The sequence below is a fragment of the Sturnus vulgaris genome, chromosome 31, assembly GCF_052056855.1.
Source record: "Sturnus vulgaris isolate bStuVul1 chromosome 31, bStuVul1.hap1, whole genome shotgun sequence".
Classification (NCBI taxonomy): domain Eukaryota; kingdom Metazoa; phylum Chordata; class Aves; order Passeriformes; family Sturnidae; genus Sturnus; species Sturnus vulgaris.
In genome coordinates this window covers 2,160,416-2,178,736 of record NC_142273.1, presented here as the reverse complement: position 1 = coordinate 2,178,736, position 18,321 = coordinate 2,160,416, and the positions used below count along the sequence as shown (strand labels likewise).

General features: G+C 63.7%; 4 protein-coding genes across 7 annotated transcripts; 2 read left to right on the top strand and 2 right to left on the bottom strand.

Annotated features, from left to right (window-relative positions):
- Window positions 1-1,043: 1,043 nt before the first annotated feature.
- Window positions 1,044-9,468, bottom strand: TRIM46 (tripartite motif containing 46). Of its 2 annotated transcripts, XM_014889355.2 has the most exons (10): window positions 9,318-9,468; window positions 7,563-7,818; window positions 6,789-7,132; window positions 6,146-6,289; window positions 5,929-6,024; window positions 5,552-5,805; window positions 5,352-5,473; window positions 2,778-3,077; window positions 2,396-2,693; window positions 1,044-2,259 (listed from the first exon to the last, which is right to left on the bottom strand). In XM_014889355.2, exons 1-10 carry the CDS (start codon window positions 9,378-9,380, stop codon window positions 1,884-1,886), a joined length of 2,253 nt encoding a protein of 750 aa, XP_014744841.1. In that variant the 5' UTR covers window positions 9,381-9,468; the 3' UTR covers window positions 1,044-1,883. The 2 variants fall into 2 exon arrangements, with proteins under 2 accessions (XP_014744841.1, XP_088037178.1); XM_088181052.1 differs by lacking the exons at window positions 1,044-2,259; window positions 2,396-2,693; window positions 2,778-3,077 and adding an exon at window positions 3,084-4,946 and having other exon boundaries at window positions 9,318-9,445.
- Window positions 9,469-9,898: 430 nt separating this feature from the next.
- KRTCAP2 (keratinocyte associated protein 2) lies at window positions 9,899-11,666 on the top strand. Its single transcript, XM_014889352.2, has 5 exons — window positions 9,899-10,003; window positions 10,454-10,608; window positions 10,808-10,871; window positions 11,093-11,159; window positions 11,462-11,666. The coding sequence occupies exons 1-5, from the start codon at window positions 10,000-10,002 to the stop codon at window positions 11,580-11,582; spliced, it is 411 nt and encodes a 136-aa protein (XP_014744838.1). The 5' UTR covers window positions 9,899-9,999; the 3' UTR covers window positions 11,583-11,666.
- Window positions 11,667-12,319: 653 nt separating this feature from the next.
- DPM3 (dolichyl-phosphate mannosyltransferase subunit 3, regulatory) lies at window positions 12,320-13,008 on the top strand. Its single transcript, XM_014889354.2, has 2 exons — window positions 12,320-12,392; window positions 12,680-13,008. The coding sequence occupies exon 2, from the start codon at window positions 12,686-12,688 to the stop codon at window positions 12,971-12,973; it is 288 nt and encodes a 95-aa protein (XP_014744840.1). The 5' UTR covers window positions 12,320-12,392; window positions 12,680-12,685; the 3' UTR covers window positions 12,974-13,008.
- A 2,402-nt stretch (window positions 13,009-15,410) lies between these two features.
- SLC50A1 (solute carrier family 50 member 1) lies at window positions 15,411-18,021 on the bottom strand. Of its 3 annotated transcripts, XM_014889351.2 has the most exons (6): window positions 17,882-18,021; window positions 17,088-17,165; window positions 16,866-16,989; window positions 16,629-16,787; window positions 16,444-16,563; window positions 15,411-15,825 (listed from the first exon to the last, which is right to left on the bottom strand). In XM_014889351.2, exons 1-6 carry the CDS (start codon window positions 17,944-17,946, stop codon window positions 15,724-15,726), a joined length of 648 nt encoding a protein of 215 aa, XP_014744837.2. In that variant the 5' UTR covers window positions 17,947-18,021; the 3' UTR covers window positions 15,411-15,723. The 3 variants fall into 3 exon arrangements, with proteins under 3 accessions (XP_014744837.2, XP_088010848.1, XP_088010847.1); XM_088154722.1 differs by lacking the exon at window positions 16,444-16,563 and having other exon boundaries at window positions 17,882-18,019; XM_088154721.1 differs by having other exon boundaries at window positions 15,802-16,563; window positions 17,882-18,018.
- Window positions 18,022-18,321: the final 300 nt, after the last annotated feature.

Here is an 18,321-nt window from a genome sequence, read left to right as displayed (position 1 = left end):
CGGAGCCAGTGCTTGGCTGGGAACAGCCCCAGGACCAGCCCAGCAGCGGCAGCTGATGGATCTCTCGGCCACAGTATGTGGGCTCTGGGTGGGGCTCATGGCTGTGCCAGGTGCCCGGGAACTCTGGCATGTGCTGGGAGCTATCAGAGCTGCGATGAGGTGCAGGCAAGGGGCTGGGGGGGGAGGGGTCTCTGGAACACAGGGGGCTCCTTGGTGCCCTGAGACTGCTGATGAGGGGCTCTGGCATTATGTAGCACCCCTCACCCCCAGATCCATTCTGCCAGCTGGGGATGGGGTCGTGTGCCTAGGGCAGAGCCCCGTAGGGGATGAGGTGTGCCTGGGACTGCTGCTTCCCCACTTGGCACCCCCAACCCTGGGCAGGGCCTGAGAATCGGAACAGGGGCCTGATTTGCAGGGCTGGGCCCTACAAAGAGTCACCTGTTTGTAGAGAGCTCAGCCCTGTGACCCCCTCCCATTCCAGTTTAGGGGCCAGGATCTCCAGGCAGAGGCACCCACCTAGGCAGGGCCCTGCTGTGCCTGTGGCCCCTCCACCTGCCAGGCAGAGTACCCAGGCAGGGGGTGGGGGGGTCCAGCTCCAGTACCCACTCTGAGAAGATGCCTCCCTGGCTGGACTGACCACCCTTGGGACTCCCCAGCCATGCTGAAGAAGTTTGTTCGAAGAAAATCTTTAGGCTCAGTGGAGAGATGTCTGATCCAAGAGCCCCCTGACACTCTGGGACAGAGTGGCAGTGAGCACGTGGCCGGGCAGAGCATGGGTAGGACCTGACACGTCAGCACTGCCTGGGCTGGGCAGGGTTGGCACCTGCTGGCCATGGCCCGAAGGACAGCCTGGCCCCATGGCCCCCAGCCCCGTGCACACCTCTGGACATGCTTCTGGACAGCCTGGTCTCATGGCCCCATGGCCAGCCCAGCACCACAGCCCTGCAACCTCAAGCTATACCCAAGGTCCCCTTGGCACCTCGACCCCACCCATGGACAGCCCAGCCCCGTGGCCCCCCCTGTGGCAGGGAGGCTCCAGAGGAGTCTGGCATCGCAGTTTATTGTAGGAAACCATGAAAATACAGCGTTTGTTGTAACAGAACTCAGGAGAAATGACAGCAGCTTGGACAGATCCTGGTGTGGGACTGCCAGCATAGCCCCCACAGTGCTGGGGCTCCCCGGTGGGTCACAGCCAGACCCTGGAGGCCCAGCCCACCCTGGGCACGTGTGGTTTGGCACCCAGCGGTGTAATGGGAGCCAGGAGTGGCCCTCAGAGCACGTGCAGGGCTGGCCAGGCACATTGCTGCCCAAGGACAGGGCAGAGCAGGTGGCACTGAGGTGCCCAGCAGCCCACGGGAGGGACCCAATGCTGGCTGTGTCCAGGGGCTGTGCCTGGCTGCAGCCAGATGATCCACGTTGAAAATGAGCCATTTTACAAAACATCTTCACACCTTGTTCCAGCCCAGCCTCCCCCCGCCCTCTTCCCCACCCCAACTGCCTCCCCCACCCCAACCAGCACCCAGCCTCTCCCCTTCACTGTCACCCCACTGTCACCTTCCACCCCCCTCCCTGCGCAGCCCCGTCCCCTTCCCTGACCCACCTCTAGGGCTGACCCTCTGCCAGCCCTGCCCACAACCCCAGCGCAGAGCAGCCTTGGGCTGAGCTGGAGCTAGGGGCAGGCGGACTGGGTGAGAAGGGGACGGCAAAGCTGTCCCCATCCCCCCATCCCACAAAACAAACACCTGGCCTGTTCCCAGTGCTGGCAGGACCGGGGCCACCCCTGCTATGCTCTGCTCCCTGGCCACTCGTGTCCCCCCAGGCCCTGGCGCTCGCGGGGTGCCCAGGGGGCAGAGCCAGTGGCGTGCGGGCACCACGGGCATGGCTCAGTCCAGCTTGGCGAAGTTCCCGATGGTCACTTTCCGCTCCTGCTTGTTGGCCACCAGCTCCTGGAGGTGCAGGGCACCCCCTCCGATGAAGCAGAAGGCGGGGCAGACGGGCCCCGAGCAGTCCACGCCGCACTCCCAGAGCTCACGGAAGGAGACAGCATCGTAGAAGCTCACCTTGCCCTGCTCATAGTCCAGGCAGATGCCGATGCGTGGGGGCAGGGGCACGGTGCAGCCGTTGGGGTCGCGGGACGTGAGGGCAGAGCCGTGCGACAGCAGGATCTTGCCCATGCCGATGGTGAGGAAGGCGTAGGGAGGAGGCGCCTCCACCGTTGTGTCCTCTGCCCCGCTGTCGTGGCCACTGTCAGGGTCATACCTATGGAAGGGGGATAGGTGGGTCCTGGTGCCAATACCCAAGGGACAGGCTGGAGATCCTCCCCACACTCCAGTGCCCTCTACGGAGGTAGGAGCAGGCAGAGGATCCCATGCATCCCCCAAGCCACCCCGCTCACCTGGGGCTCACCACGTCCTGTGGCACCTGGAACCACTCCTGCAGTTTGCTCTCCAGCCCCACGCCCACCTTCACCAGGTAGGAGCTGGGGTCCACGCAGCAGGCCCAGTAGCTCTTGCCCTGGGTGATGGCCACGTCGCCGATGACCAGGTCGATGGACAGGTGGCAGCTGGTCATCAGGCGCTCGGCCGCGAACAGCATGGGGATGCCGGGGACGCTGCGCACGGCGCGCTGGTCCTTGCTGATGGCCAGCCGGTCCCGGTTGAAGCCCCAGCGGTTGTCCAGGAAGAAGTTGAGGACTGTGGGGAGGAGAGGAGGAGGAGGGTGAGCAGGACAGCACAGCGGGGTGCCCCGGGTTGATCCAAGCACCCATCCCCTCTCACCTGGGGCGGGCGGCGTGTGCAGGTAGATGTCCTCACTGTAGTCGCCGAAGCCTGCCTTGTTGTAGCCCTTCACCCGGAGCACGTAGACGCTGTCGGTGTCCAGGTACTCGACGAGGGCGCAGGTGCCCCGCACCTCCTCCCGCCGCTGCCACAGCTTCAGCCCCTTGGCCTTGGCGTCGGTCTTGCGGAACTCCACGGTGTAGTGCCAGGCGGGCGGCGAGTGCTGCGGCAGCCGCCAGCACAGGAAGATCTGGTCGTAGGTGTAGGTGCGCTGCGTGTCGATGACGGGGGCCTCGGGCGCTGCGGGGAGAGGCAGCGGCGGGCATCAGGCAGCATCCCCCACCCCGCAGGCGGGGAGGCGGCCGGACGCAGGGAGGGGGCATTCCGGGATTCCGGACGGACGGACGGACGCACAACCAGCAGAGTCTAGAGGGGTCTGACTGCGGAGACCGTGTGCCGGCACCGGAGGAGAGCGAGAGTCAGGGAGACAGAGGAGCTGCTGCTGTGGGGCTCCAGGGACCAGACAGGCCGAGTGCAAGTCAGGAGGGAGAGGAGAGAGAGAAAGAGAGAGAGAGAGAGAATGGAGGCAGTGGAAGAGGAGGAGGAGGAGATGGGGATGGAGGGTGGTAGAAGGTACTGGCAGGAACAAAGGCAGGGTGGGAAAGAGAGATGAAGGGATACCAGGTGGAAGAGGGGTGAGGAAAGGATGGGAATGGGGCAAGGAAGAGAAAGGAAACAGGATGAGGAGAGAGGTAGAAATGGCGCAAGGAGAGATGGAAATGAGGAGAGGAAGAGGACAGAAATGGGGTGAGAGCAGGATGGAAATATAGAGAGAATGGAAATGGGGCAACAACGGGGCAAGGACAAGGTAAGAATGGGATGCAGAAAGGGAAAGAAATCGAGTGAGCAGGACAGAAATGGGGCGAGGAGGCAGATAGGAATGGGGCAAGGGGGAAAGAAATGGGACGAGAAGAGGGGTGGAAATGGAGTAAGGAAGAGGATGGAAATGGGGTGAGAGTGGGACAGAAATGGGGTGAGAGTGGGACAGAAATGGGGTGCAGACAAGAACATAAATGGGGAAGAATGTGCACATGGAGTAGAAGGGGGACAGATAGGTGAAAGGAAGGGGATGGAAATGGGACAAGAGGAGGGGTGGAAATGGGGCAAGGAGAGAATGAAAATGGAGTGAGAAATGGGACGGAAATGTGGTGAGACTAGGATGGAAATGGAAAGTGGGCGAATGGAAATGGAATAAGAAGAAAGTGGAAATAGAAAGTGGAAATAGAGCAAGGATGGGGTTAAAATAGGGCAAGGAAAAGCAGAAACGGGATGAGAAGGAGGCAGAAAATTGGGTGATGAATGGGACAGAAGTGAGGTGAGAGTAGAACAGAAATGGGGCAAGGAAGGGGATGGAAAAGGAGCAAGGAGTGGGGCGGAAATGGGGTAAGGAGGATGGAAACGGGGTGAGCGGGGATGGAAATGGGGTGAGAGGGGGAAGAAATAGGGCAAGGAAAGGGATGGAAATGGAGCAAGGAGTGGGATGGAAATGGGGCGAGGGGGTGGAAATGGGGTGAGAGGCGAAAGAAATGGGGCAAGGAAGGGGATGGAAATGGCGAGAGGGCACAGAAATGAGGCGAGGAAGAGAATGGAAACAGGGCAAGAGGGGATGGAAATGGGGTGAGAGGGGAAAGAAATGGGGCAAGGAAGGGGATGGAAATGGAGCAAGGAGTGAGACATAAATGGGGTGAGAGGGGGAAGAAATGGGGCAAGGAAGGGGATGGAAATGGAGCAAGGAGTGGGACAGAAACGGGGTGAGGAAGACGGAAATGGGGTGAGAGGGGGAAGAAATGGGGCAAGGAAGAGGATGGAAACGGAGCAAGGAGTGGGAGGGAAATGGGGCGAGGGGGGGATGGAAATGGGGCGAGGATGGGGACGGAAATGTGGCGAGAGGGGGTGGGAGGGCAGGAGGAGCAGTGGCAGATGGAGGAGGCAGAGCCACCGGCTGCCAACACCAGCGGGCAGGACGGGGATGGAGGATGGCAGCGGAGCGGGGCCAGGGTGGGAGCAGGATGGAGGGATGGAGGGATGGGAAGAGAGAGCGGGGCGGCTCTGGGGCAGGGGTGTGACTTGCCTCAGTTACTTCGGTGACGCCTCGGCAGCGGCCGCAGCCTATAAACAAAGAGAGGTAGAAGCAGGTCTGAAATGTGTCGCCAGCGGGTCCGGCAGGGCCACGCGGCTCCTGCCCTGCGGGAAGCGCCTGCCCGGCAGCGGGGCAGCTCCGTACTCACCCTCCGGCACTCCTGCTGCCCTCACCTGGCACCGTGGCCCTGCCTGCCTGCCCCTGGCCCGGACGCCCTGGCACAGGGCAGGGCAGGGATATCTCTGGGGGCTGCTGGGGCGGGGGCTGTCCCTGACGGGGAGGGGGCACCGGCAGATCCGCGAGCGCCTGCCCGAGCGTGGCTCTGGGCAGCCGTGGCTGAGCTGCAGCTCCAAGGCGGGCACGGACCCGCTCTGCCCGCGGGGGCTGCGCCTCGGCACGGGGCACAGCCGGTGCCCAGGTCCCGCTGCCTTTACCTCGGATGAAGGCCAGGTCAGTGAGCAGCTTCAGCTCCCTGCTGACATCCAGCTGGAAGTGGCTGAAGGAGGCGTTGGCTGCAGGACGGAAGCTCTGCAGCGAATCGGTGGCCCTGAGGATCCTGCGGCACGGGAGATCGGGGATGTCAGGGTGCCACCTCGGGCACCAGAGTGTCCCAACGCCCCCGGCAGCCCCGTACCTGTTGTGCAGCTGCTTGGCAGCCTGGACAAAGCAGGGGTGGTCAGTCTCCTTCAGCACCTCCTGGGCATAGCCCACCATGCCCGAGTTCTCCAGCATGGCCTGGTGCTCCCGGATCTGGCCGTGCAGGCTGGCCAGCCGCTCCTGCTGGCACTCCTCGATGGCCTGCAGCAGCGTGGCCCTCTTCTCCTCCAGCATGGTACAGAGCCCCTGGATTAGCTGTGACACCTCTTCCTTGGCCTGTGAGCCGTTCACCTGCCGGGCACAGACATGGCAAGGTCAGCGTGTGGCAAATCCTGGGGCCAGAGGGGAACGAGCTGGCTGTGCCACCCCTGCCTAGGGACAGCTCAGGGACAGATGGGCACCCTCTGCCCTTACCTCCGTGTGCTTCACTGTCTCCTCCAGCTCAGCAATCTGGGTTTGCACCGTGTCCTGGCTGCTCAGGATGTAGGCGAGGCTCTTCGTCAGCTTCTCCTGCAGGAAGGTGATGAGATGTGGTGCCAGCAGCCCCCGCCCCACACACCCCATCTGCACTGGGGCTCTGTGGTGCCCCCAATTCCCCACAGAGCCCCAGCCCAGCCCTAGCAGCCCTTACCCTGAGGGCCTGGTAGGCGCTGAGCACTGGGGTGATCTTGTGGCTGGTGTGGGTGCGGCGCACGCGGCAGAGCTGGCACACCAGCCGCTGGCAGGTCTTGCAGTAGTGAGTCACCTCCTCCTTGTGCTCCGGGCACATCAGCCCCTGCGCGGGCACAGCGGGGCTCAGCGGGGCTCTGCACCCCCCCTCCACCCCTGCAGAGTCCCAGCTCTCTACTCCAGATCTTAGAATCATAGAATGGGTGGGGTTGGAAGGGAAACCTGAAGATCATCTTGTTCCAACCCGCTGGACATGAACAGGGACATCCTCAACTAGACCCCATTGCTCAGAGCCCCACCTTGCTCTTGAACGCTTCCAGGGATGTGGCATTCACAGCTTATATGGACAACTTGTTCCAGTACCATACGACCCTCATTACAAGAATTTTTTCCTAATATCTAACCTGAACTTACTCTCTTTCATTATGAACACACTGCCCTTTGTCCCGTCATTCCAGGTTCTTGTAAACAGTCTTGCCCATCCTTCCAAAAGTTCCCTTCAGACACTAGAAGGCCACAGTTTGGCAACCCCAAAGGCTGAACAATCCCAATTCTCTCAGCCTTAATCCCCCAGCAGGGCGGGAGGACCCACGGGGAGGTTGTACCTTGGGGCGGAAGGTGAGGGTGGGGGGCGTGGGCTCATGCTGGGCTTTCTGAGTGCCCCAGGGGTGGTAGAGCTTGAAGCACTCATTGCAGAAGCTGGACTTGCACTCCGTGCAGCCCTTGGTGGCCTCCAGCTGCGGGGGCTTGCAGAACTGGCACATGATGGCCGCGCTGATGTTGATGGTCTGCCGGTACCGCTCCACCACCCGCTCCAGGGTCAGGTTACGGAAGAGGCTGCCCAGACCCCGCTCACCCAGGTCCACATCCCGCTGGCAGGCGGGGCACGGGAAGCTGATGGTCTGGGGGTGCACGGCCCCCCGCTTGCGCCCTGGGTAGGTGCCGAAGCCTGTGGGAGGGAGGCAGGGAGGGGGTCAGCAGGGCACGAAGCCCCAGAGTCCCTCAGCCCTCACGTGGGGGAGCCCAGGTTGCTGCCCCCATCCCCACCTCTACCCCTTCCAGTTGTCCCTGCTCCCAACGCCTCCAGCCATCCTTGTCCCTGTCCTCTCCAGCCATCCTCATCCTCTCTGTTGTTCCTATTCCCTCTGCCATCCCCTCCAGCCATCCCTGTTCCCTTCAGCTATCTCTGTCCTCATCCTCCAACCATCCATCCCTGTCCCCTCCAGCCATCCCTCTCTCCTCCAGCCATCTCTGTCCCCTCCAGCTGTCCTCGAGCCCTCCAGCCATCCTTATCCCCATCCCCTCAGCCACTCCTGTCATCTCCAGCCATCCCTGTCCCCTTGGTCCCCTGTCCCTTCTGCCAGCCCCTCCAGCCCCACCTGACTTCAGGAGGCGGTCGAGCCGATCGGGTTTGGGGACAGCCCTGCGGCCCAGGCGGGGGCTGCGGGTGGACGGGGTGGCTGCAGGCGAGGTGGGCTCGGAGGTGGGGTCGCAGTACAGGTGTCCGTGCTGCAGCAGCACCTCGCTGGCACACACGTGGCACACGTTGTGGGTACAGGGCAGTGCCAGCGGCTGCTTGTACATCTCCTTGCACACCGGGCACACCAGCTCCCGCTCCATGTTCTTCATGCTGGTCTGCGGAGAGAGTGGGAGTGTCACCTGCTGGTGGCACAACAGGGCTGAGACCAGATGGGACCAGCACCAGGGCCAGGATCAGGGCCAGGGCCAGGATGAGCACCAGGGCCAGGATCAGGGCCAGGATCAGGGCCAGGATCAGGGTCAGGACCAGCACCAGGGACACGCTCAGAATCAGGGCTGGAACCATCACTAGGGCTAGGATCAGGGCTGGGACCAGCACCAGGGCCTGGAATCAACACCAGGGCCAGGATCAGCATCAGGACCAGGATCAGGACCGGTACTGGGACAAGGAGTGAGACCATCATTAGGGCAACACTGGCCAGCAACAGAGACAGGAAAAGGACAAACACCAGGACCAGCACCAGGATGAGGATCAGGGTTAACACTGGGATGAGGAATGGAGCTAGGATCAGCAGGCCAGGGGCCAGGATCAGGGTCGGCACTGGAACCACAGCCAGGACCAGGGCCAATGTCAGGATCAGCACTGGGATAAGGCCAAGGACTGGGACCAGCATCAAAGCCAGGACCAGGCCTGGGAGCAGCCTGAGGAATGGCACCAGGGCCAGCACCAGGATGAAGCCCAGGGCTGGACTGGGGATGGGAACTAGAACCACACCAGGACCAGGGACTGGGGCTAGCACTGGCACCAGCACCAGCATCATGGCCAGGATCAGGCCTGGAACAGCAGCATGGTCAGAATCAAGATCAGCATTGGGACAGGGCTGGGGACTGAGGCTGGGATCACAGCAGGGTCAGCATCAGGCCTGGGAACAGCACCAGAGCCAGGACCATTATCAGGACCAGGGCTGGGGGATGATGAGGACTAGGGCCAGCATCAGAGCCAGGATCAGGCCTGGGACCAGCAGCATGATCAGAATCACGACCAGCACTGGGATCAGAACGCAGATGGGACTCAGGCTTGGCATGGAGATGGGATTGGGGCTGGGCCCAGAGCAGGGCCAGGATCAGGCCAGTATCAGGACTGGCAGTGGAAAGGGGATGGGGGCCACCAATGGGATCAGCACCAGGATGGGGATTGTGGCTGGGATGGGGATGAGGACCAGCACTGGGAATAGCGCCAGGATGGGGCCCAGGGCTGGAATGGGGACTGAGATGGGTGCTGGGATTGGACCTAGGATGGAGAGGAAGATGGGGGCCAGGATGGAGATGGGGGCTGGGATCGGGACTGGACCCACAGCAGAGCCTGGATTGGGCCCGGCGCTGGGACCAGCGCCAGCACCGGGCTGGCCATCAAGATCGGGGCCGGGATGGGGCCGCCCCCTCTGCACCCGGTGCTCCTGGCTCGGCCATGGCTCGGTGTGGGGGGTCCCAATGACGGCTCTCCCCGGGCATCTCTGCGGTGAGCCGGGGTGCGGGTCCGCTCCCGCCCACCCCTCAAGGGCATCGCCCTCCCCCACCAGTCCCCGCCGCGTTGCCACGGCGACCCGGTCCCGGAGGACCCCTGTTCGCCCCCCGCCGCCACCGCGGCCGCTCACGCTGATGCGGACGAGCGCGTCCATGATGGAGGTGAAGGTCTGCAGGTCCTCGCCCTCAGCCATGGCTCCGGTCCCCGCGCCCGTGCCTGCGGCGGCGGCGGCAGCAGCGGCGGCCGCGATCGCCCCGGTGTGTTGCAGGGAGCGGCGGAGCCGGGGGAAGGGCGAGGGGCGGTGGCGCGCATGCTCGGCGGCGCCCGCCCCGCCGGCACCGGGGGGCGGTGGAGGCACCGGAGGGGCGGCACCGGTCGGGGGAGGTTCGGCGCGGGGATGCTCTCGCCGCACCCTCGGGCGGCGACGTCCTGCCGTCCCCCGACGGGCAACGCTCGGGGAGCGGAGACAGGGTTGGGCTGCGGGCGGGATGAGCATGACAGCGGTACCGGCGGTGGTGCCGGGGCTGGTCCCGGGGGTCGGTGCCGGGGCCGGTGCTGGGTGCGGGGTTCCCGTCCCCGCGCTGTTCCCGTCCCCGCTGCCAGAGGGCGCTCCGGACGTGCGTGCACTTGCAGTGCCACTCCCGGCCGCTCGGGGGCGCGCGCAGCGCCGCGCTCGCTGGGAGGGGCGGGGCCACCCGCGCACGCGCAGTGGCGCAGGCCGGCGCTGCTGCCGTGTCCCCGCTGCGCGCGGCCGCAGTGCGCGTGCGCAGAACGGCGGCACCGGGAGCGGGCCGGGACGGGCTGGGGGCACCATGGGTAACGGGGAACCGGGGGGAAAATGGGCAAATGGGAGGTGACGGGGGAAATGGGGAAAAGGGGAGCACGGGGACACGGATGGTAATGGGAATACCGAGGGCGCGAGGGGTAACGGGGGTAATGGGGGAAGGGGGCGTAACGGGGCAGGGAGGGGTACCGGGGATAGGGGCGCTATCGGCGGTAACGGGAAAGGGGGGAATGAGGGGTACCGGGGCGGGGGCGTGAGCGGGCAGGGGGCAATGGGGCGAGAGGAATGGAGGTGTAGCAGGGCAGAGCGGTATTGGGGGCACGGGGATAACGGGGCGGGGGTTAACGAGAGTGGGGGGCAGCTGGGCTGGCGGAATGAGGGATGAGGGGCGAGGGGGGCACGACACGGCCCGAGGGGTGCAGGGTGGGCTCAGACCCCGGCCTTGGTCCTGGTGCCGGTGCTGAGTCGGCCCCGGGGTGCAGCCGTAGGCACGGGCACATCGCTGGCACTGTCGTCGCTGCTGTCACTGCTGCTGTTCGCCGGGATGCAGATGTACAGCCGGCAGCTCGCCTCCACCGAGTGGCTCACGATCCAGGGCGGGCTGCTGGGCTCTGCGCTCTTCGTCTGCTCCCTCACTGTATCCCTGGGGACTGGGACTGGGAGCAGGGGACAGGAGAGGGGCTGGTGGGGAGTGGGACCAGGGCATCGGAGCAGGGGGCTGGGAACTGGACCAAAGGGGTGGTGGGGAGCAGGGCCAGAGGTCAGGAGTGGGGCTGGAGCAGAGAGGATGGGAGATAGGAGCAAGATCTCGTTCTGTCCCTTAACCCCACAACCAGGCCTTCAACAACCTGGAGAACCTCATCTTTGGGAAGGGCTTCCAGGCCAAGATATTCCCTGAGAGTAAGTGTTGTGGGAGCCCAGGAGGAGAGTGGGAACACATCGGTGTTGAAAAGGCTGGAGGTTCTCCAGCCCTGGGACAGTCCAGCCCTGCCCTGGAACTGTGGCAGCTCCCTTTGAGCATTTGCTGGGCCTGGGGGAAATTATGCTGCTGCAGCCAGGGCCCCCTCCCCCTGTCACTGGGGGCAGCCCTGCAGCGTTGTGTGTCTCCTGGTTCTCCACAGTCCTCACCTGCCTCTTGCTGGCCCTGTTCGCCTCTGGCCTCATCCACCGGGTCTGTGTGACCACCTGGTATGTTCAGAGCTGCCCTGGAGGGTGGGGAGTGACCCAGGGGACACTGAGGGATCACGGGTGACACTTGGGAGGGGGGCAGGAGGCTGGGCAGGGCCGGGACTGCCAGGGAATCTCAGGGGACTGATGGGAACAGCAGCACAGTGGGATCCAAGGGAGGGTGTTTAGGAAGGAGAGTGGGATCCAAGGGGAAAGTGTTGGTTTAGGAACGGCAGGGGAGTGGTGTTGGGGTGTGTTGGGGTGAACTCTGGCATGTTCCTGCCCCCAGCAGCTGAGTAGCCTCTTCCCTTCTGCCCTTGTAGCCTCATCTTCTCCATGGTCGGTCTCTACTACATCAACAAGATCTCCTCCACTCTGTACCAGTCCACAGCACCCGTTGCTGCTCCTGCCAAGGCTGTTGGCAAGGGCAGGAAGAGAAATTGATGTCCTGCTGCCCCTTTCTGGGGCAGCCCCCTCCCTGTGGCCGATCTGGGACTCCCCCCTGCCCAATAAAGCCATTTCTTTGTAGCTTCTTGTCCCCTCTGCTAGCTCCCAGCCCAGTTCCTGGCTCTGCTATGTGCCAAAGTGGCCCTGGAGCCTGAGTTAGGTTCTGGGTTGCCCAGGGAAGCTGGGGGTGGCCAAGGTCAGAAGATGTGCTGCTGCCGTCTTGTCTGTCCAGTCCTGCAAGGGAGGACGATCCCAGCGGAGCCAAGATAGGAGCAGACTCTGGAGCCACAGAGGCTGGAGATGGCAGGGGAGCTGTGGGGGTCCCAGAGGCTTGGGGTTCCAGCCCCAGCTGCCACCAGACCGCTGTGCTGGCACAGCTCAGGCTCCTGGGTTTGGCAAGGGATCACAGCTTCATGTGCCCTCCGCAAGACACCGGGTGGGTCAGCGGGGCTGCCCGGGTCGGGGGGTGGGAACAGCGCGGTTCCCGCAGCCGTGGGAGGGCGGGCGGGACTCGCTCCCACGCCGGGCCCCTGGCACCTCTCCTGCCGGATGTGGAGGAAACCAGATGCTTCCTGCGGTCGTGGCCGCGGCCGACAAAGCCCGGCGCTTCCTGCGGCACCGGGAGCGGGGCCGGACCCGGGGTCCCGGCGGGGTCCCGGTGGTGTAGCGCCCCTCCCCCAGGGGGCGCCCGCAGCCGCTGCTCTATGGAACTACAATTCCCGGCAGCCCTCGCTTGCGGCGCTGCCATTACGTCATCGCAGCGCCAGGCGGGGAGCGGGACAAGCACCGGGAGCGGGACCGAGTCAGGTGGGGGTGGGGCTGGTCCCGGGTCCGATCTTTGGCGGGTGGAGGCCCAGGGGCGTTTTGGGCCGCGCTCCGGTCAGGAGGCCGCGGGGGACACTGGGCCCGGCGTGGGGCGGTCCGTCCCTGCCGGCTCCACTCTCCGGGCTTCCCTCCTCCTTCCTTCTCTGCCCGTCCCCCCGCTCCACTTTCTCCCCCGTCCCCTATCCGCCCCTTCCCCACTCTGTTCCTCTCATGGTTCTCCCACTCTCAGTCTCTCCTCCCGCCCACTCTCACACCCCGTCTCCCCTCAGGCCGTCATGACCAAGCTGGGCCAGTGGCTCTGTGGACTCGCCCTGCTGGGCTCGGCGTGGGCCGCGCTGGCTCTGGCCCCGCCGGGACTGCAGCCGCCGGCCCCGCTCCGCCAGGCGCTGCTGCCGCTGCCCGTCTACCTGCTCGTGGCCTTCGGCTGCTACTCCCTGGCCACCGTGGGCTACCGCGTGGCCACCTTCAACGACTGCGAGGAGGCGGCGGCCGAGCTGCAGGAGCACATCAAGGCGGCGCGGGCCGACCTGCGGCGGCGGGGGTTGCGCCTCGAACCCCAATAAAGCCCCGGGACGGTGCTGCCCGTGCTGTTCTGTGACCGGAGTTCTCTTCAGGGACACGGCGGGGGCGGTGGGCTCCGGGGGGCTGTGGGCACTGAGAGCTTCGGGCGCTGCTGGAAGCCCCCCGGGGGAATCGCTCAGCTCTCAGCGGTGGGATGGGAGGGTTTGGGGGGTTGTGTGAAGGGCAGGGTCTCTATGAAGGCCCAGTTTTGTCACCACCCTGAGGGGCTGCAGGGAAACTCCCCACACCCGGTCCTGCCCTGCCTGTCCCTCGCTGAGCTCCCTGGAACTTGGCTCTGGAGTCGGATAGGGGACCGAGCCGTGCCCTGGAGCCCAAGCACATTCCCGGCTCAGATGTGGTTCACCCCAGCAGGTGGGAGCTGGAGGAGCCTCATCCCGTCCTGCTGGCCGGGTTCCCGGCATAGAGGACAGGGACTGGTAGGGTGGGGTGGGTGACACAGCCTTTAAACTGCGGCATTTTGTCCCCTCTTTCCCCACACACCCCGGCAGCTCGAGGGGACCTCCTCCAACTCCTCTGCCCATCCACAGCACCACACAGCTTCACTGGGAACACGGAGAGGTGGGGGACTCTGTCTGGGTCTCTGTTCCTGGCTACCCCCATCTCTGCTCTCTGACTCCATGTGCAGGAACCTGCCGCCCTGGCAGCCGCCAGCTCCTCTAGCCAAAGGACTTTAGGATTTTAATTAGCAGCTGTGTATCCTCTGCAGAAAGGAGCAGTTGGGAGCGGGAGGGAGGACTCGGGTTAATTAGCAGGAGCAGCTAATTAGCTGTTTCCTGAGCAGCAAAAGCTGGTGGGAGCAGGGTGGGAAGCTCCCAGCACTCGCTGGCACATGGCTGGCTAGGGATTGACATTGCCCTGGATTTGGCCACGTAAGGCTTTGGTGGAGTCAGGATCACAGCACAAGGACAGCAGTGCTCTGGGGGCTACTGACAGCCTTCTGCGGGCTACTCAGGGTCATCAGGGGCTACTCACAGCCAACCAGGGGCTCCTCGTGATCATTCAAAGGGGCTACATATATCCATCCAGTGGCTGCTTGCGGTCATGCAGGGGCTACTCATGACTCTACAGGCTACTCATGGTAATCCAGCCCCATTCCAGGGCTACTTGGACCCATCAGGGGCTACTGACAGCCAACCAACTTGGCTCCTTGTGGAGCCATCCAGGGGCTACACATGGCCATCAGGGGCTACTGACAGTCCCCTATGAGCTACTCAGGACTGTCAGGGGCTACTTGTGGTCATCTAGGGGCTACTCACAGCTGTCTGTGGGCTACCCATGACCTTGTGCAGGCTACTCTTGGCAATCCAGAGCCTCTGCTCACGGCCATTAAGTGGCTACTCTTGGCCTTTAAGGGGCTACTTATGGTCATCCAGGGCCTCTACTCATGGCCATCAGGAGCTACTCCCAGCCCATGTGGCAGCAGCCTGGTGGCAGCTCCTCCCTGCATGGAAACATCCGGGAGCTGCCTCCGGGCTGGCACGAGGGGCCACGTCACGGCCGCTCCCGGCACGGGACAGCCGGAGCGACCGGTTGGCAGCCAAGGTGTGTCAGTGGAGAAAGCTGCCCTTTCCCGAGGCTGTGGGGCCATGCTGGGAGCTGCTGTGGGGAGGGGGGTGGTGCTCCTCCCTGCTGGGCCAAGTCCTGGGAGCAGCCGGATCAGGCACGGGGAGCCCCGGCTCCACAGGGGCAAGACAGAGCACGCTGGGAGCTTGTCCTCCTTCCCTTGGCACTGTGCTCAGTTCCATCCCTCCATATAGATTTTTCCAGGCCGTGTGTGAGGTGTGCACAAGCAGCAGAGACACAGCACGGCTCCTGCCAGCATCCTTGGCACTGCATCCTTCATTCCAACAGTGTCATCTGGCTGGAGTGTGGGATGAGGCTCCTCGGTCCTGGGGGTATCCTGCATGGGTGGGGATCTCTTTCTCCAAGGTTTCAGTGTCTGCTGTGTGATTTGGCCCCTCCTGTCACTCCACGAAGGCACCGGCACGCTATCTTCATTCCAGATCGCTGTTAATTGGTTAATCAACATAGGGTCGATGCTTGATCCGGGGCTGCTCAATCCATGGGGGTTTAGCAAGGATTCCCATCGATTCCCAGTTCCTGGCATGGTGGCTGCCTGTCAGTTCCACAGACTTTACCCCCTTGATGTGATGGGTGGCTCCCGTAGCTCGAGGGGGGCAGACCAGGCCCCTGGCAGCACTGTCTTTCCCGGGGTCCCCTCATGACCCCGACCCAGCCCTCTGCCCAACACCAGGGCTGATACCAGGATGTGTCAGGATGAGCCCCCACCACAAGTAGCCCCTGTATGGCTATAAGCAGCCCCTGGTTGGCCACAAGGAGCTCCCAAAGCAGCTGTAGGGCAAAGAGCTGTACCATCCTCTGCAGCAGCACCTGGAGGGAGGTACAAGAAGCAGGCGCTGGGAAGTCTCTGATTTATTAAAAGGCACTTGAATCCATACAAAAGTGACACCTGGACCCCTGAAAGACCCATCCCGGTGCCAGGCAGGGCCATGGGCATGGAAAAATATCCTCCCACCCTGGGATTTGAGGGGCTTATGGCACCCCAAAAGCATTGCTGAGAGCTCCAGGCCTTCGCTGAAGGATGCAGGGCTGGAGGCAGGAGGTCCTTCCTGGTGTCCCACTGGCAGGGGCCAAGGGGACAGTGGTGGCACTCGGGGCTCAGCAGTGGGGCCAGCCCAGGCCAGAGTTGGGGTGCTCCTTAGGGGACCTCTCAGGCGGGCAGGGGGCTGTAGGGCTTGTCCTTCTCTGGCCTGTACCGCTGGAAGAGCCAGAACCGCACGAGGCTGGTGACGATCCCTGGCACATTGGGGACCTGCGGGAGGACATGGAGGGAGAGTGGATGTACCCCTCCCCCTGTGGTACTGGGGGAGGTTTATTGGCCCCATCCCAGCTAATTAATTAAAATCAATAGTCATCATGCTGAGCCTTGTCACCCTTGGCTGGGTGACACACGCGGTGCTGAAGAGGGCCAGCTCCAAGCCAAGAGCTCAGCTGAGCCATGAGAGGGGAATGGGATAGGATAGAGTGGGATGGGATGGGGATGGGTGTGGGGATGAGGATGAGGATGGGATGGGAAGGGATGGGAATGGGACTGTGTGGGATGCAATGGAGTAGGATGGGTTGGGACATGATGAGATGGGATAGGATGGCATGGGGATGGGATGGGAAACAATGGGATGGGAATGGGACTGTGTGGGATGCAATGGAGTAGGATGGGTTGGGACATGATGAGATGGGATAGGATGGCATGGGGATGGGATGGGAAGCAATGGGATGGGAATGGGACTGTGTGGGATGCAATGGAGTAGGATGGGTTGGGACATGATGAGATGGGATAGGATGGCATGGGGATGGGATAAGATGGGACATGATGAGATGGGATAGAGTGGGATGGGATGGCACCCCTTGGCATTCCACCACCCCAACCCACTGTGATGTAGGGATCATGGAGCTGCAGGCCATAGAGTGTCCAGCTGCTGGAGGCCACAAGGGTGGTGACGGTCAGGGGAAAGGACAGGCACCGCGTCGACTTGCTCCGGATAACCTTGGCCTGCAGGAGCAAATGTCAGGCAGGGCCTGGGCTTGCAAGCCCCAGCTCTGCCGAGCCCCACACACCAGGTCAGCCAGTGGTGAGAGGTACATGGTGATGGTGAAGACACTGCAGAAGAGCCCCAGGTGTGTCAGGCGCATCCCTGTGTCAACCAGGTTGGTGAAGTAGCCATAGCCAGTGACCACCACAGCCAGGAGCAGCAGGACCTGCAGCAGCACGGGGCGCTGGGAGGGACAGCGGGACAGGGGGACGTCAGGGTGAGGGTCCTCCATCCTCCCTATCTCCCCAGGCCCCTGTCTCACCTTGGCAGGGCTGTAGTAGAGATACACCAGGATGTAGAGGGTCTGCAGAGTTGCCCCGATGGCATTGACGGTGATCACGGTCCCATCCCCCTTCAGGCAGCCATAGCCCAACCAGCTCAGGTTGCTGCAGGGATATGGCACAGGCACTTGGCTGCAGCCTGAGGATCCCCCTGCCCCTCAAATGTCTGTGACTCCCATCCCCAGGGCCCGACCCCGCTGTACTTGGCATCAGTGGTGAGGAAGGGCAGGAACTGGATGTTCTCCACACTCTTAGTCGCCAACATCTGGCGCAGGTCAGACCTGGGGAAAGCAGAGGGCAGTGGCCTCCTGGGTGCTCAGCAGTGCTGGGGTGAGGAGGCGGCTCCAGTCTCTGCAGCCAGCAGGCACTGCACCCCCCAAATGGGACTGTGCCATCCCCATCACATCTCAAATCCCTCTGCACCAGCCATCCACACATTGCACCCCCAAACTGGGCCTGATGCCTTCTCCACAGCACCCCTATGGCCCCCACTGCACCCCCAAAATGGCCCTGCTGCCCTCCTCATTGCACCCCTATGGCCCCCACTGCACCCCCAAACTGGCCCTAATACCTTCCCTATTTTACCCCCAAATGCCCCTCCACGGCCTCCACTGCAGCCCCCAAAATGCCTCTGGTGCCCTCACAATTTTACCCCCAACCCTCCCACCAGGCCGCACACTGCACCCCAAAACCGGCCGTGGTGTCCTGATCGCACCCTCATGCCCCATGGACCCCAGTGCACCCTCAAATCCCCCTCCCCAAGGCCCCCACTGCACCCCAAAACCGGCCCTGGTGTCCTGATCGCACCCTCATCCCCCATGGACCCAGTGCACCCTCAAATCGTCCTCCCCAGACCCCACACTGCACCCCAAAACCGGCCCTGGGGCTCTCCCCCTCGCACCCTCAACGCCCCCGGCCCTCACTGCACCCCCCGAGCTGGCCCCGGTGCGTTCCTCATCGCCCCCGCCCCCGCCCGGGGCCGCCGCCGATCGCTCACAGGCCGGTGGCGAACATGGCGAGGGTGGCGGCCAGGCAGACGCCGGCGAGCACCGACAGGACCATGCCGGTCACCGGGGCAGCGGCGGGAGAGCGGCGGGGCCGGCGCTGCCCGCGGCGGAGCGGGGCGGGGCGGGACGCACTACCGGGGAGGGATCGGCCGCGCACCGGGCGGGGAGGGGCGGCGGGGATCCGGCTCCGAGCGGGGGGAGCAGCGCCGGCACCACCGGCACCGCCCCGCGGGCACCCAGGCGGCACCGGGGTCGGTTTTGGGGGAGTCGGGGCGGGGGGTGCAGTGGGGGGAGCACCCCCTAAGTCTCATGTATTGAATGCCCCCCCCGGGTCCCCAGTTTTAGGGGCCTCATGTGCTGGTGGCCCCAGGGTCAACCCCATGGTCCAGATTACACAGCCCGGGGGTCACACAGCCCTGTGACCCCCAGC

Bases quoted from the DNA above. Each gene is read 5' to 3' on its own strand.
- TRIM46 (XM_088181052.1), bottom strand. From the start codon at position 9,380: ATGGCTGAGGGCGAGGACCTGCAGACCTTCACCTCCATCATGGACGCG. The intron at 7,133-7,562 runs GTGGGGCTGGAG...TCCCTCCCACAG, and splicing joins CGACCGCCTCCTGAAGTCAG to GCTTCGGCACCTACCCAGGG. The intron at 6,290-6,788 runs GTACAACCTCCC...GTGCCCGCGCAG, and splicing joins CCCTCACCTTCCGCCCCAAG to GGGCTGATGTGCCCGGAGCA.
- KRTCAP2 (XM_014889352.2), top strand. The intron at 10,609-10,807 runs GTATCCCTGGGG...CCCCACAACCAG, and splicing joins TCTTCGTCTGCTCCCTCACT to GCCTTCAACAACCTGGAGAA. The intron at 11,160-11,461 runs GTATGTTCAGAG...CTGCCCTTGTAG, and splicing joins CGGGTCTGTGTGACCACCTG to CCTCATCTTCTCCATGGTCG.
- DPM3 (XM_014889354.2), top strand. From the start codon at position 12,686: ATGACCAAGCTGGGCCAGTGGCTCTGTGGACTCGCCCTGCTGGGCTCG.
- SLC50A1 (XM_088154721.1), bottom strand. From the start codon at position 17,946: ATGGTCCTGTCGGTGCTCGCCGGCGTCTGCCTGGCCGCCACCCTCGCC. The intron at 16,788-16,865 runs GTGAGACAGGGG...TGTCCCTCCCAG, and splicing joins TCTACTACAGCCCTGCCAAG to CGCCCCGTGCTGCTGCAGGT. The intron at 16,564-16,628 runs GTGTGTGGGGCT...TTGCTCCTGCAG, and splicing joins TCTCACCACTGGCTGACCTG to GCCAAGGTTATCCGGAGCAA.